This window comes from Aplidium turbinatum, chromosome 1, assembly GCF_918807975.1.
Source record: "Aplidium turbinatum chromosome 1, kaAplTurb1.1, whole genome shotgun sequence".
Classification (NCBI taxonomy): domain Eukaryota; kingdom Metazoa; phylum Chordata; class Ascidiacea; order Aplousobranchia; family Polyclinidae; genus Aplidium; species Aplidium turbinatum.
The window spans coordinates 46638821-46653480 of NC_137472.1; the positions used below are offsets into that span (position 1 = coordinate 46638821).

The following is a 14660-nucleotide window of genomic DNA, read 5'->3' on the forward strand; positions in this document are numbered from 1 at the left end:
ATGCGATGGTTTTGTTGCGGAAAAAAATCTGAAGCAAATTGTGATATTTAATCAGCACATCTCTTGTAATCTTGAACTTGCTTGCGGCAGACGAAAACTTTATTTTAAAACGCTGAAATTTTCAAAGCTTAATAGTCAAGCCACACTACAACTTTTAATCGCTATTACAGAGCAAAAATCAAAATTTTCTTTTTTCACTCCACCCTAAATTGTGTATTGTGTAAAGAGAAAATTTTGGAAAAAATTATAGTTTTTGAAATGAGGAAATAAGAATAAATACATAGTTGATGATGAGGAAATAGAAAATACGTTTTGCTAAAAACGATCGAATTTATGTAGTTATCTTTTTATTTTATGTAGGCCTATTGTTTTTGAATTATGCAATTCAATCTTATTAAGTTGCTATCAATTACATGTATCTGTTTAGCCTACCTACATAAATAGGCGATTTGTATTTTTTGCTACCCATACAAAGAATAAGTTAACTGACCTTCAACAATGGGGGTTTAAGTAGGCGAACCGGTTGCTAATGTAGATTGAATATCCCACCACTGATTTCGAGCGTCACGTTCCACGCCATATCAATTGCACAGCAATGATAAAACTCTTTTCAAAGGGAAATCACCTACTTTAAAAGTTCACTCTCTGTCGTTGTCGTCATTCGTATGAAGCAGAGAGACATAAAGCAACACTCTCTGTAACTGTTATTAATGCTTGACTACCGCTGCCAGGTCAGGTGAGTAAATAAAGAGTAGGCTGGTCATGCAGTGACGGCTGAGATATGGTTCTTTTTTTCTAGCTAAGGTTGTTTTGCAGCTTATATGAAGTTTGCCAATAGCTCAGTTACAATTAGCTTATTTCTGAGTAGACTTATTTTATTTCTCGTTTAGTTATTTGTTGGGTATATTTCTGTTGTAAAATCGAGAAACGAAGCCAAGCTGGTGGCATGCACTGCAGTAGCCTTAATTGTAGAATGACGCTTTCCAAACGGTGACTAGGATTGATTTGAAAAAGTGCTTGCGTAGTTTGTAAAAACTATGATCATGGTTTTGCTTGGTTTGGTTATAAGAGGAAGCAGTGGCGGATCCAGGGGAGGAAAAAAATAAACACAGAGAAAACTAACTTTGTTCACCGCGTATTTGCAAGGTCGGATAATGTAGATCGACACATCATTGTGTTTTGTTGAAATCGCCTCTCAGGTTACTCGCTGGATCCGCCCCTGAAAGGAAGCAAACTACTATTGTACCTAATATACATAACGTCAATCTCAACTTGTGCTGGGACTGGATATCAATTGCAACGAATCAGAACTCACAGAAAGCATTTGTGTTTTTTTTTTCAATTCTCTCAATTCCCAGCTAGCAAAAATCGTTTTTTTACATTGATTTAACGTCTGTAACTAAGGCATAACAATCGCCAGATGAGTAACAAGCCTTCAGCCAAGTTAAAATGTCAATAACGAAAGATCTGCTACTGTTTCATAGTTTCAAACATGTACACTTGACTTGTGACATATCGCGGTTAAGAGGCCAAAAATCGATTTTCAAACACATTTGTACCATATACCAAACCAAAAGATCGTCAGACCACTCGGCATGCGACAACTCAGCAATTACATTTAAGCTACTGCCAAGTCATCTAATGAGATTTACGTGCTCACGTCGAACTGGCTTGGTCATCGCTTGTCAAACTCATTTTGCTGACTTGTGACATCTCAAGTTTAGGCTTGCTTGGTTTTTGCTTTCTCAGTTTTATCATTTACAAACTTCAGCCACTCGCTCAACTGTTGCTAGCTCAGTTGTCGCTTGCTCAATTCACAACTGCTGACTTGTAGGAGACTCATATCAGAACTTTCAAACTTGGGATCTTGCAAAGCGCGGCGTGAATTGTGTCGTAACAAAACCGTTAATACATAGTTTTACGTATTGTGCTACTAAATTATTACTTTCTTCACCAATATTGACTGGCAAATAGCAACGGTCAAGAGCTCTGTGACATGAATTAGTGGTGCAATACTTATGAGCCGAGCCTCATGGGCGAAACACGTGTATATCGCTGTCAATTCTTACTGCCCTCAATTGCCGAGAAACACCAGTAGGCTATTTTTTCGCTTCAAAAAGCTGATGCAATGTTTAACTAATTAACTTCGCTTAATTGGACAAACTCATCGGCACCAAGGTGATTAAGCAAGTGGTTTTATTAAACGGAGACAATACACAGAAAATGGACGGAGTCAATAAAAAAACGGTTCAATCGAGCAAACGTGGGCCGATTGATATCCATGTCAGCTGTGTTCAAATTTATTTCAGCCATAAGTTCATAGAGGTGAAAAGTGAAGCTCGGTTTTTGACACTTTTTTACTTTATCAGTTAAATCTTTCACTAAACAATAATCCTACAAAGTGATGGGAATCCGTTATTTTCGAACATTTCTTAACACTTATCCCATTGAACTTTTGAACACTGTGAATGTTGGCGATCAATTCCTTCTCATTGACGGAAGCGAAGTATTGTACGAACTATACAACGACGCTATCAAGGATGGAAGGTTTGTCATAAGTCAATACCTGTACTAATGTATTATGTAGCGCTGTTGACTATTGAACTACAGGTAACTTTGTAAATAAAGGCCACAAAAGTTTTTTTTGTGTGTTTGAAACACGCTTTTTCTTTATTCTCATTGGGATAACGTTTGTAACTCTATCGGGTTAGATTGTAAGTCTATATCACTTCCTCATGGCCTACTGTGCCACAACATTCCGCAAAGCTTTTCTCTGTTTTTAGTTTATTATTTTTGAAGATTTTTATCGTCCTGCTGAGAAAACCTCTTTCAAACATTCATAAAATACTTCACAACGTACCATGATAAATATGATTACTTTTCGTTTTATGCACAGAAGAAACGACTGATGCCGAGACTGTAACTAGAGTTTGTGTCGGTGGGAGCAAACACAACCGCTGTAGCCTACATTTGTACAATAACTTCATTAACGATATTTGATGCAATTACGTTTTTAAATATGCAAAATATATGTAAAGATGAGGTTTTCTTCTATATGGAGCTTACCATGTAGGTAGGCTATGGGGAAGCGGCCTCCTCAGTTATAATTCAGCTGGTACGAAGTTTAATGTGCTTTGCTTTCCACTTTGCCTTCAATTGGTTTTGAATTTTATGTACAAACGCGGATTTTGAACTTTCACCGCATTCTGTTGTGTATTTATAAAAGCCGTAATTTTAAAGGGCAAATAGTAAAACAAACAGTTATTTCAATTGTAAGTGACAGTACATTTGTTTGTATTTGAATCGCAAACGCTGATCACGAGATCATAAACACTTTCAAACAAGCAAATGCTCTCTTTATTTGCAGCATGTATCATTATGCAACTCCACTGCTTGAGCAGGCGTTATACACAAAAAAAAATCTAAAAGCATTTGCTTGGATAATTCATTCATTCTTAGCAGCCCTACAATACGATTTGTTGAGCATCTTTATGTTCTTAGCAATAATCATTTTATTTCCAAAAATGTTAATTGAAACATGAATCTACTTTCTCAACTCTTCAAGAATGCGCTTAGCATAATGTTTCTCTATTCTAATCCAATTAATTATTATATTGTATTTAGTAAAATATCCCATGTGGAGGGACCTTGACTTAGATAACAGTCTGGTTTTTTCGGTGCTTTCATAATATGTTTTATTTTGTGCTATTGTACATTAAAATGAATCTGGAGCTATGCCAAAATAACTTGATTGATTGATTCTTTTCAACCAATTGCTCTGATGCTTGTGAAAATATTACTGCTTGTGTGTTCAACCAGTTTGAGTTTCCAACCGGTTTGTCGGCTACATGGGCGAGTGATAAGAGCACTGCGACTCTTGAAGGAGCGCCAGTTCTACAGTTTACACTGTTTCACAACACGCGGCTGCGTCTTCCGCTATATTTAACAAGGTCCCACAAGCTTTAACGTACTTTGTTGTGGCATTTCTAAAGTGGCATGCCTTCAACAAGCACTCAGCCCGCTGTGTAGTTGGAGCAGAAGGTCTAACTCAAGCGTTGCAGGCTTACAACATTGTGGCGCGTCCCCATACGCTTGTTGGTGTCTTCTTTATTTGCTTGTAAAACGCTAAATTTAAACTACAACAAAGCACAAGACGCTTCGTCTTCTGATTGACAAAACATGAATTTAGTTTTATCTTTGGGGAAAGATAGTTGATACTTTCTGTAGGCTCATCAAACAATAGCGATGAAAAACATTGACATTTTTGGCAACCGAAGCTAGAACGTTTGACTTTATTTTGATGAAGTTAGCAGGGTTTTCTCTTTCGAGTTGTGTATTTTGGGTTTAAGACGACTAAACAGTCCAGCAGGCCCAATCGTTTTTAACTGTATTATTTTTCAGAGCCAACTACGTTGAATTTCGAGACTATGTGGTAAAATTCTTTGAAACCCTTCAGGAATGCAGAATAAAGCCTATACTGATCACTGATGGGTAAGTAATTTGCTTTGTTTGATATTCGGGCTTCTACGTATTGAATCCATAAAAATTGAACAATGTGGTTTATTGGGCCTTTTAAGCACCATCTACTTTGAGACGAAAAAAATGTGTTCCTGATTACGTATATATGGTCTATAAGTAATGTGATGAAGCATCGCAAAGCAGCTCAATCACTTTGGCTTTTACGTTTGCACAAAATGCAACCACAAGTATTTCTACTGCGTGTTGAGTGAACTTTCGATGTTATTGCAATTTACATTTTGTCTTGTTATTAATGTTCTTTTTTTATTTGTCAATATGTAGTAGAGAATAAAAAAAACGACTAAAAATCCGAAATAGAACAGACTGTAATGTTTCTTCTAATTTTACACGAACAAGTTATCTTGCCATAGACCGACCACCATGTTTTTCAGAAAACTTTGTCGTTGACAAGTTTCTGTGATTTGCATTTTTTAAGTGTTATGTCCGTCAGCAACCTAATGGGGAAAATGGTTTCATACTTGACATCAGGCGTTTGGAGATGACAAGCATAGCTTCGTATTTTACTCGGCCATCAAAACTAACGAGAGTAGGGTTGCCAATTCTATTCTGTCGGCTACCTTTCCATCAGCAACTACGCCCACCCAATTAATTACACTTTGGTAGCCTATGTCATGTGAGCAGTGTTTTTTCGACAACAAGCACGAGGCGATACCTGGATTGAATAAATGAAAAACCAGCCTGTTATTTGCTGCCCCATCTCCCTGCCAGTCAGTAGCTGCTTGATATCAATTTAAAAATTAAGACGATCATACCTCTTCGCTGACCTCTTGGAAATACTGTAGGTTCTTGTTAAACTTCATAAGGCTTTTCACCTAACGTAAGCTTCCTGCAGCATCTTGAATCATATTTTGCAAGGATTGCTACAACTTATTTCTGCTGCAGTTTTAAGTTTGAACAAAACACCGACTACTACATTGCAAGACGCAAATCGAAAATAGCAGACATGACAAAAACGATCTTTGGATCTCGACCTGGAGGCAGAAATGATCAAAGACAAAGAAGTCCATTAAACAAGGCATTTTTAAGTTGTAAGTACATTGAAAAAATGATGTTTAAAACAGTATTGAAATTAAAACCTCTTTATAAACCAGAGCCGTGTGAGAAGCATCTCGAGACCAATCTCTCTAAATCCACTGGTAGTCCCTTATTATATAGTGACTGCACATAAAATGTTTTGCAATGTTACACGACGGTTTGATGTTGCAAAGGTCCACTTTGTCCATCATTGAAATAAATTTTCTGAAACAGCAAAAATGGCATTACTCTACAAACTTTAAAAAAATGAAATTCTACTGGTATTGTTGATTTGAAACAGTCATACCAAATGATAACCCACAACGCAAAATTCCATGTTGTGATGTCAGGTATGAAATATCCAGCTTTCCATGTTGTGATGTCAGGTATGAAATATCCAGCTTTTGTAGCAATTTTTCAACCTTTATTTTTATTTCAACTAGCATAAAAAGACCTGGTCAAACTACAATGAAACAGATAGGCAAAGATTGCGGCTAAAACGGCCTTGTATGATGTAAACTATTCAGTGTCGAGGTCCTGTGGCAGTATTTCCATCTTTTACTTTCGCTGAGTCGTTGGATAGATAAGAAAATGAGTGCCCCTTCCCTTTGACGGTGGTGCCCCCTCGACCGGTAGATACGGAGGGCGGTTAACAAGGCTCTGTATACTGTATAACCTAGTAATGATGAACTGTTTAAGGTACATTAAAAGCACGAAAAGCAGTATGTAGCAGCAGTTTGTTGTGAGATTAGTAAATAAAATATTTTTATTGTCTTCATTTATTTTATGTGTATGTGGCACTTTTGGTTTTGTGAACCTATGAAGTGACATCAAGGTCAAAGATATATTCTGTACAATTAACTTGTGGTACTTTACAAATACAGCTCACGTGTTCAAGCAGACAGCACAAGAAATGAATATTCCATGGTTTTGTGCAAAACAAAACACTGACGAAGACTTGGCCGGTCTATCCAGACTCTTGAACGCTCCCATATTGGCTGATGACACGATATTTTGTGCTTATCGGCTTGATGCAGGCTGCATACCGATTAGCAGCTTTTATTGGAAGACGGTAGGCTCCTTGTATACTGTACACACAATACATTTATTGAGTTCCATTGTCTGATTCTATTTGAATAAGGCACTAATGATGCTCTACACTAGTAGAAAGAAATGCATAATGCGTATGCCATAAATGGGGCTCTGCTGATTCTCCATGCATTTTTAATAAAAAATACTGTACACAGAATCTGCTTTCTGAATAATTTCAGAAGCATTGATCTTGTTTATCTTTGATGTAGGATACTTGAGTAAACTAATTTTATGTGTTTTCAGAATATGAGTTGTGTAAGAGAGACTCGTTTACTTTAAAGTAAATCATCATTTATCTAAAAATATCAAAATTAAACTAGTGTGTGCAATTCTGGTCGAGCCATGCAATTTGTCGTTTGGTATCTTATCGTTTTGTTGCAACTCAAGTTTAGCTTCTAACCAATGCGCTGTATCTAAATTTAAGTGGTTAGCCACAATGATCTCATGCAAACCAAATTATTTCGGCATATTTTAAACATTTAAAATTTTGTGTGTACTGCAGAAGGAACTAATCAACCGAGGTAATGTAGGCTATCCACGCCCTATTTCTTCCTGATAACGATCACATGTCTTTCGGACTTTTAGTAGAGTCCTGAATCATTTTTTTTTCTCATTGTTCCATGGTAAGTTGTTTCGATCCATGTATTCAATTTATATGTTTTTTTCGAACTGCAGCCGGAGAAGATAAATGGTTGTCAAGTGATAAAGGCAAAAAAATTTCAAATCAATGAGTTTGCTGATCGTTTTCGAGTTACTCCAGAAGCTCTCGGATTTCTCGCTGTTCTGTTTCCTCAACGGAATTTCGACAACTTTGCAACATTTCGGAATGCTCACTTTAAGGTAAGAAGTTACTTTTACTGAAAAAGATTGCTTAGTTATATAGTATTTTGAATAACTTTGTTTTCATTACTTTTTCTTTATAGCAACTTCACTGCGAGCAATAGAAACTAAGACTAGGTTGCTGATATATCAACATCCATCGCTTTGAAAATAGCAGTAGTCTAGCATAAAGTTTAGTTTTTTGGTATAGGCCTATGGCTTTGACAGAGCAAAATATATTGATACGTTTACCACAAATATAATTGATATCAAGTGGCTGCAATGCAAGCTACTATATATTGTTAAAAAATTGTTGCAAATCAGAGTTTTCAATTCTTTTAACTGTTTTGCAGAGAGTTGATATTCCACCTCATTTGCGAAATTTGAATAAAAGAAGTTATCGAAGACCTAACCTGACCGAAAATTTTCTGATTTGGTTTTTCCATGAAAGTAATACCTCCACCAACGACCTGGTCGAACGCATAGTCGCTGGACTTGGAATGGAACCAGAACAAGCTCAAGAAATTCGATTCAACATCTTGAACGATCTTGAGAGGTTTGAGGAGCCTAAGCTAAAGAAGGATTTACTGCAGAGCATGTTGGAAAACATAGATGATCCTGAATGCCAAATAAGACTGGAATCAGGTATAGCTGGAGCTGAAGAGGATGACGAAATCATTCCTTCACAAGTGGCTGATTTTCAAAAAGCTTACAGTTCAGGGGATTTTCCTGATTGGGCTCGGCTTTTGCTCACAAACCAAGCTTCCGGAAACCCTTTGGTTAACTTTCTTCCATTGGTTCTAACAGACCCACAAAGTCATGCATCGCCACACCTTGCGACGGCTAGAATTCGAAAAGTTGTGTATCAAGTGTTGTTTCGTGAAGTCCCGCACAGCTTGTCGATTCAAGAATACGATAGAGTGGGTTTCGATTACGTACCTCAGTCTTTCGAAATTGAAAGATTTCCAGGCGACTTGGATGAGAACGATTCGATATCAGCAAGGAAACGTTTCGTTCTGAGCACTCTAATTGAAGACGAAGAGCGTTGTGACCAGTACTATGATGAAATAGAGAGCCTAAGTGACGACATGCAATTGGCTATGGCTGTCACCATTCTATGGATTTCTGAATGTCGCCCAAATGGTTCAATGATAAAAGCGATGGCTTTCCTCTTTTCTTTGATGGAGATTAAACAGCAAGATCTATCAATGAAACCACAGATTGACAGTGTCGTACAATCTATGATCAGAAGAGCTCGAATTGTGGAAATGGATTTGGATGTTTTGCTGTGGATATCTCAGTGGGAGGTATGCCTACTTGAAGCATTGACCCTGAACAAGTTGTTGCGCTTTCCATTTCCCGAGCCCACTATCGGCAAGTTTTTCAGCGCTATAATTCTTGAAGCTGCTTACAAAGAAATGAACTCTGGATCCAGTATCCAAAGAACCATCCAATCAATTGACGGATTGGCGGAATGGTATCGAAACACGTGCGCCTTCCTTTTTTAATAATTTTCTTTACGCAGCGCTTGTCTAATGAATAATGTGATACCAAGAAAACAATGTCTAATATGACACCATTAAAAAAATTTTGGGACACAAAATATAAAAATCTTAATACAACATGGAAAATTTAAAATGGTTAGTGCTGAAATGAAACATCAAAATAAAACATCAACTAAACAATGAAACATCAAAACATCAACAAAAAATCAAAATATTTGTACTGAGTGAAACAAGATTTAAAAAAAAAGATATTTTTAGAACTGCTACTGTTTGCTAATATAGCCTAGGCGGGAAAGAAAGTTGCAGATGGATAGCCTCCTGCTAAGGCGTTGGTGTTTTATTGGAAAGGAATAGCCCACATCAAACACGGAAAACGGCAAAGTTTGGCAAAAATCAAAGCAAAACCTTGTAACATCACAGTTATACAAATATAGCCTTTGCACCAACCACATCAGCAGGATATAATGAATAAAATTACAAACAGAGACATTGCTGTCAAGGGAAATACGAATTCGAAAATTGGAAAAGCTCAGTTGCGTATGCATCAAGCAGGCCTAACCTACACATGGCACCTACGAACAGAAGCGCACACCTTTAACTTCTTCATTTTCTTGCTATTTTGCTATTTTATTCGTATTGTGTATGACATAACTGTACCGTACTGTTCTCACAACAGACGAAATAATAGGTTTCTCTCTCTTTTAAAAATAGTCGTCAATACACTGAACTGTTGTAGCTTGCAATCCTTGCATTATACTTGCATATCGTAATCTAATCGGAGATATCTACAACTGGTAATATTTCTAAATCTAATATTTATGCTTCTCATCAGACATTTTTAGAAGTTCGAAACTACTCTTCTCATCCAACCAAGTTGGCGTAAGTTGCCCTTCCCTGTACGTTGTTGGTTGCCCTACTTCTAGCTGGTAGATTGTCATATTAGACTACAGCGTAACCTGCTGTATTTTTAAATAGAATGTTTTCCTTGCAACGTTGTGCTTGTTAATCTAAAAGTGTTTTATGTTGGTATCGCTTTTACAAATAAGTTTTATGTAGTTTTGCATAACAACAATTTGATTTTAAATTGCTTTTAATCCCACTGTTTTTTTACAACACTGATATGTAGGTTTTTAATATGTAAAATTATATCATTATCAAGATTTATTACTAACTGATGCAGCCTATTGCCTGTATTTAAAGTAGCCCACCAGTCAAAAAGAGGTTTTTCTTGCGCAGTCTATTGTAGCCTATTAGGCTACGTCTTGTCGCCTTAGGCTATTTAACTGTTTAATCTACAATGTTAATCTAGCCGAAATTAAACAAATAGGCTACACACATTAAAAAATGTAATATACTTAACATTAGCTGCATCGTTATAAGTAACTATTTTTTGCGATTGTAATTATGTCGGGTGGATAGCTCATTTGGTTAGTGTGTGACTTCGTGAACGATGAAGCTTCAAGATCAAGCGGTGCTGGTTCGACTCTCGGAGTGTGCGCTTTGGCAACCCACGTTCAGGACTGCTCTCCCTTCAGCAGCAGCTAATGGATGCGTCAATACACTGATGGAATAATTCCCCGGCAACAACACTTCAATAATCGGAAACTTCACTCTGTCAATCTCGATGACCGGGCGTCAGTGGTTCAAAGCCTCTACAAGTATGCGAACCTGCCAGGATTATTTTCCCAGTTCGAGGATAAAGATTCATTCAATCAATCATATCTGAGTGGCGAGAGCTATGGTTGGACGTTCGAAATGCCGCCGGTTCGACTCCGCTCAAGAGCGTGCTTTTACTGTGTCTATCAAGACACTTAAATGCATGCCGTTGTTTTGATAGTGCATTTAGGAGAAAAAGCCTTCAAACATGGTTGCCAAATCAAAATTTCTTGAATAAAACAATCTTAACGCACAAGTAGGCTATTGGTTATAAATAGCGGTACTTTCAATAAATAGTGATAAATTCTTGTCAGGGCTGGCAACAACTAAAATTTTATGTCGGTTTCATGTAAGTGACGTTTGCACAGTCAAGTTGGATTTTTTTCGGCTTAGACAAAATGTTCATAATTTAAGGGAAGCTACCTCAAAAAGCAAAGTACAAGTCAAATGCAACCTGGCCCCGCTACTTCATCCCCATCAGCTTGCCCTTCATCAAGACACTTACAGTACATCAACGTCATGTTTTTCGCTTAACGTCGAATCTAGGGGGAATGACGTCTTCTTCCTGCCATAGTGCCAATGAAAGATTGAGATTTGAGCGATTGATTGTGGGAATTGTTACCCTTGTGCTGCGAAATCTTCTTTGAGAGGTTAAAGTAGGTTTTTGTTAATTTGTAAAGGCTTTGAACCACAGACGCAGGCCCGGTCACCGAAATGGACAGAGTGAAGTTTTTTGCTTGTTGAAGCACTGTTGTTTGTGATTTATTCCATCCACTAGGTGCCACTGAAGAGAGCTGTCCTTGAAAATGAATTGCTCAGCGCACTTACGAGAGCTAAACTAGCTCTATTTGTCTTTGAACCTTGATTTCATCGCTTCTTTGGCCACTAACTTGGACACATATAACGTCACTTCCTAATTGAACAGCACTGCTAATCATTAAGCTTATTACTACTTTTGCTCCATGCGCTAGCATTCCTCAAACAGCAAATCTTTCTCTATTTTAAACGCTTTTAAAAAACTTAACATTTTGCGACGTTAAAAAGAGTTTACAAAAAGAAAAACTAGTCGAGAAAGAGCGATCTTCCTGGCATCAGCACTACCTGACTACTCACTATAGAACAGCTAGCATTGTGTTTCGCTAACCATACCGGTGTAGCCTCCACACTAGCCATCAAGATCTTTCCCAAAAACATGTGTTTGCCTTCTTTTGCCCTTCTTCAAGCGGGCAACAAGAAGATACACACATATAAACAAACTCAATTTTAAAAATCAACTCCTTTTTAAAACTAGTTCTTGAGCTTGACCCGCCATCTCCTACACCGCTCCAAGATCAGCAAGAGGAAAGTCGAGACAGGCAGATCAGTTTGAGGCAGCCAATAACCAAATTTTTACATCCACAGATTACCATCTACCGCGGTGAGTTCCTTCGGTCGGAGTAAGTCCCTTGCCTCCCTGGTAGGTATCATCCATGTAAGTATGGTGTGCCTGCTGAGTGTTTGGGTGTGTGGACGGCTCCCGGAGCGGACGCACTAATGATGAGACAGGAAACAAATCCATTTCATATGGAAAATTGTAAACCTGCAAGATGTAGTGGTATCCACCTTGAACTTTGAGCGTTGAGCAAAAAAAAAATGAGCCCAGTCTCGTGGACGAAACACGTGTCTATTGCTGAATTTTTGCTACACTCGACTGCCGAGAAAGACAAGAAAAACTAGAATGTAACCCAAGAACTGCAAAAAGAATTATCTTTTGATAATGAAAGTTTTCTTCACCACGAATCGCCATTTGGGTTTCAGTTCCGAAAGCTTGTGCACGGTGTTAAAGTCATCTGCTTTCGTAGGCCAGGGATTGAATGAATTAGAGCATTGAATATGCAATATTTAAAATTTAAGATAATGGGAAAAATTTATCGTCTCGACAGACGACAGCAGCTTTCTCAGTTAATCAAATTTTGATTGAACGATAGAGCAGTGCTGATGTTAGCGCTTTGTGACCTACAATATTTCAGGTATGCGTTGGCACATTTCTGTTTCTCTTGTGATCTTTTTGTGAGTGCAAGCACGTTTAGTCTACTGGATTAGCTGCGCCCGCTCAAATTCAGTTAGCGATAAATTAAGGGAAGCGTCAGCTTTACAACGATAGGTAAATTGCAGTTTCACTAAATTGACAAAGTTAGCTCGTATAACTAGTGTAGTTATGTATGCCTATTGCCTATGCATAAACACACAGTAGGCTTACCTGCAGCAAGACGGCTTAAGATCTCGAAATTTCTCAGCTTACGCTTTTTTAAATTGATCTGGTTTACAATTTAAGATAGGTAGACAAAAAGTGTTAGGTTTAGCGTTTCTGTTAGCTGGTTATCACAGACATACGTTAACTGTTCTTGTTTTTTTTTTATGTTCTGTAAAAATAGACTTTGCCTAGGCCATAGGCTACATTAAAGTATATTATCCCCAACGGTCTTTTTTGACCATCAAGTGAGTTAATGTTTGTTTCTGCTGATATTAAAAAAGTTTGTTATTTGTAAAAGCAGTTATCACAAAAGAGCAGGACAGGCTAACAAGAACAAGATGCAGGTTTATTGATCAAAGAATACTCTGGTATTCCTAGACATTACAAAGGACATTCCAAAATATACAGTATTGACTTTTTCAATCTTTGTTCCCGGCATAAAACAACGTAGCTGAGCTCAAAGCGGTATTTTTCAAGCTCAAATGATTCTTTTTTGCGTCCGTATAAGATTCTGAATGTGTCTGTGAAAAGCTTGCATTATCTTTGGAATTTTTTTATTTATTTTGTGTACATGTTACCTTTCCGTTTTTATAGTTTACAATAAGCTAATGGATGCGACAGAAGATTTCAAGATTGGTACACAGCCAACAGTGTAATCGCGGTACGGCACATTTATTATTTATTTGCATCAGACAGAACTGTCCATATCCAAAACAACAAAAAAGTACTCAAACTGCAAATGCACAAAGATCACAAAGAACCACTTTTGATGTGGCCAATGTAAGAGCTCACTGAACATCTACTGTTACAAATACAATGAGTGTTGGAAGATTCGAAAGCACATATTCAGAATAAAAACAATCGGATGACAGCAGGTTTGATATAGAGCGATTTCAGGAGGGTATGCAACGGTTGATAAACATAAAGCTGACTATGTGAAGTACATAAACACCACTATGTGGAGTGGTTTCGCCGTATATACCATGCACTTTTACGCAAACGGTTAGTTCAAACTAAATTACCTTGCAGCGTAATGTTTGGGTTCATGTATTAGTTGAAATTCACTTTCGTTGCCATGCCCAGGGCCGTTAAGAGGACAATTTGGGCCCAGTACCAATAAAATATTCGGGCCCACGAATCAAGACATTTCTAAGAAAAATATGCTGTATCCAATAAATATGTTGTGGTTTCTTCAAATTCCAGGGCCCCTTAGACAAATTACAGGCCCCTAAGTTCATCCCGACCCGGGTCCGAATGTCTCTCCTGGATCCCCTTATCAACGCTACTGGCCATGCCGTTACGATTTTTTCGATTAGTTTTCACAGCCCATGTCTAAGCAGTGCCAGTAAGCTATGATATGTGTGCTACTAAAATTTTTACTTTTGACCTAGCCTACTATAGTACGTGAGCTACTACAATTACTTGTGGGCTACATTTCAGTTTGTATGTTGTGAGATTGGGACGGAACATAGGAACGTAAAAAGTATCGATAAAATGCCATACCAACCACAGTCACCGTCGGTTGTATGGCCGAGTGGCGAAAGTCTTGGTCGAGTGGCGGTTCGAAAGTATGGTTCGAAAGTATGGCCAAGTGGCGGCTCGACACCACTAAATTGCATGCAGCTGTATCCCTGTCACTAAATTGCATGCAGCTGTATCCCTGCTACTAAATTGCATGCAGCTGTATCCCTGTCACTAAATTGCATGCAGCTGTATCCCTGCCTCTAAATTGCATGCAGCTGTATCCCTGTCACTAAATTGCATGCAGCTGTAACCCTGTCACTAAATTGCATGCAGCTGTA

General features: G+C 37.9%; 1 protein-coding gene across 2 annotated transcripts; it reads left to right on the top strand.

Moving 5' to 3' along the window:
* Window positions 1-148: 148 nt before the first annotated feature.
* LOC145781230 (single-strand DNA endonuclease ASTE1-like) lies at window positions 149-10867 on the top strand. 2 transcript variants are annotated; one of them, XM_082593014.1, is made up of 7 exons: window positions 149-736; window positions 2370-2547; window positions 4402-4491; window positions 5422-5567; window positions 6438-6625; window positions 7321-7485; window positions 7818-10867. In XM_082593014.1, the coding sequence occupies exons 2-7, from the start codon at window positions 2405-2407 to the stop codon at window positions 8970-8972; spliced, it is 1887 nt and encodes a 628-aa protein (XP_082449140.1). In that variant the 5' UTR covers window positions 149-736; window positions 2370-2404; the 3' UTR covers window positions 8973-10867. The 2 variants fall into 2 exon arrangements, with proteins under 2 accessions (XP_082449140.1, XP_082449135.1); XM_082593009.1 differs by lacking the exon at window positions 149-736 and having other exon boundaries at window positions 2223-2547.
* The last annotated feature ends 3793 nt before the right edge of the window (window positions 10868-14660 follow it).

What these genes read in the sequence shown, in the direction of transcription:
- LOC145781230 (XM_082593014.1), top strand. Translation starts at nt 2,405, where the DNA reads ATGGGAATCCGTTATTTTCGAACATTTCTTAACACTTATCCCATTGAA. An exon ending in GACGCTATCAAGGATGGAAG is followed by an intron (nt 2,548 to 4,401) that starts GTTTGTCATAAG and finishes ATTATTTTTCAG; the next exon opens with AGCCAACTACGTTGAATTTC. An exon ending in AAACAAGGCATTTTTAAGTT is followed by an intron (nt 5,568 to 6,437) that starts GTAAGTACATTG and finishes TTACAAATACAG; the next exon opens with CTCACGTGTTCAAGCAGACA.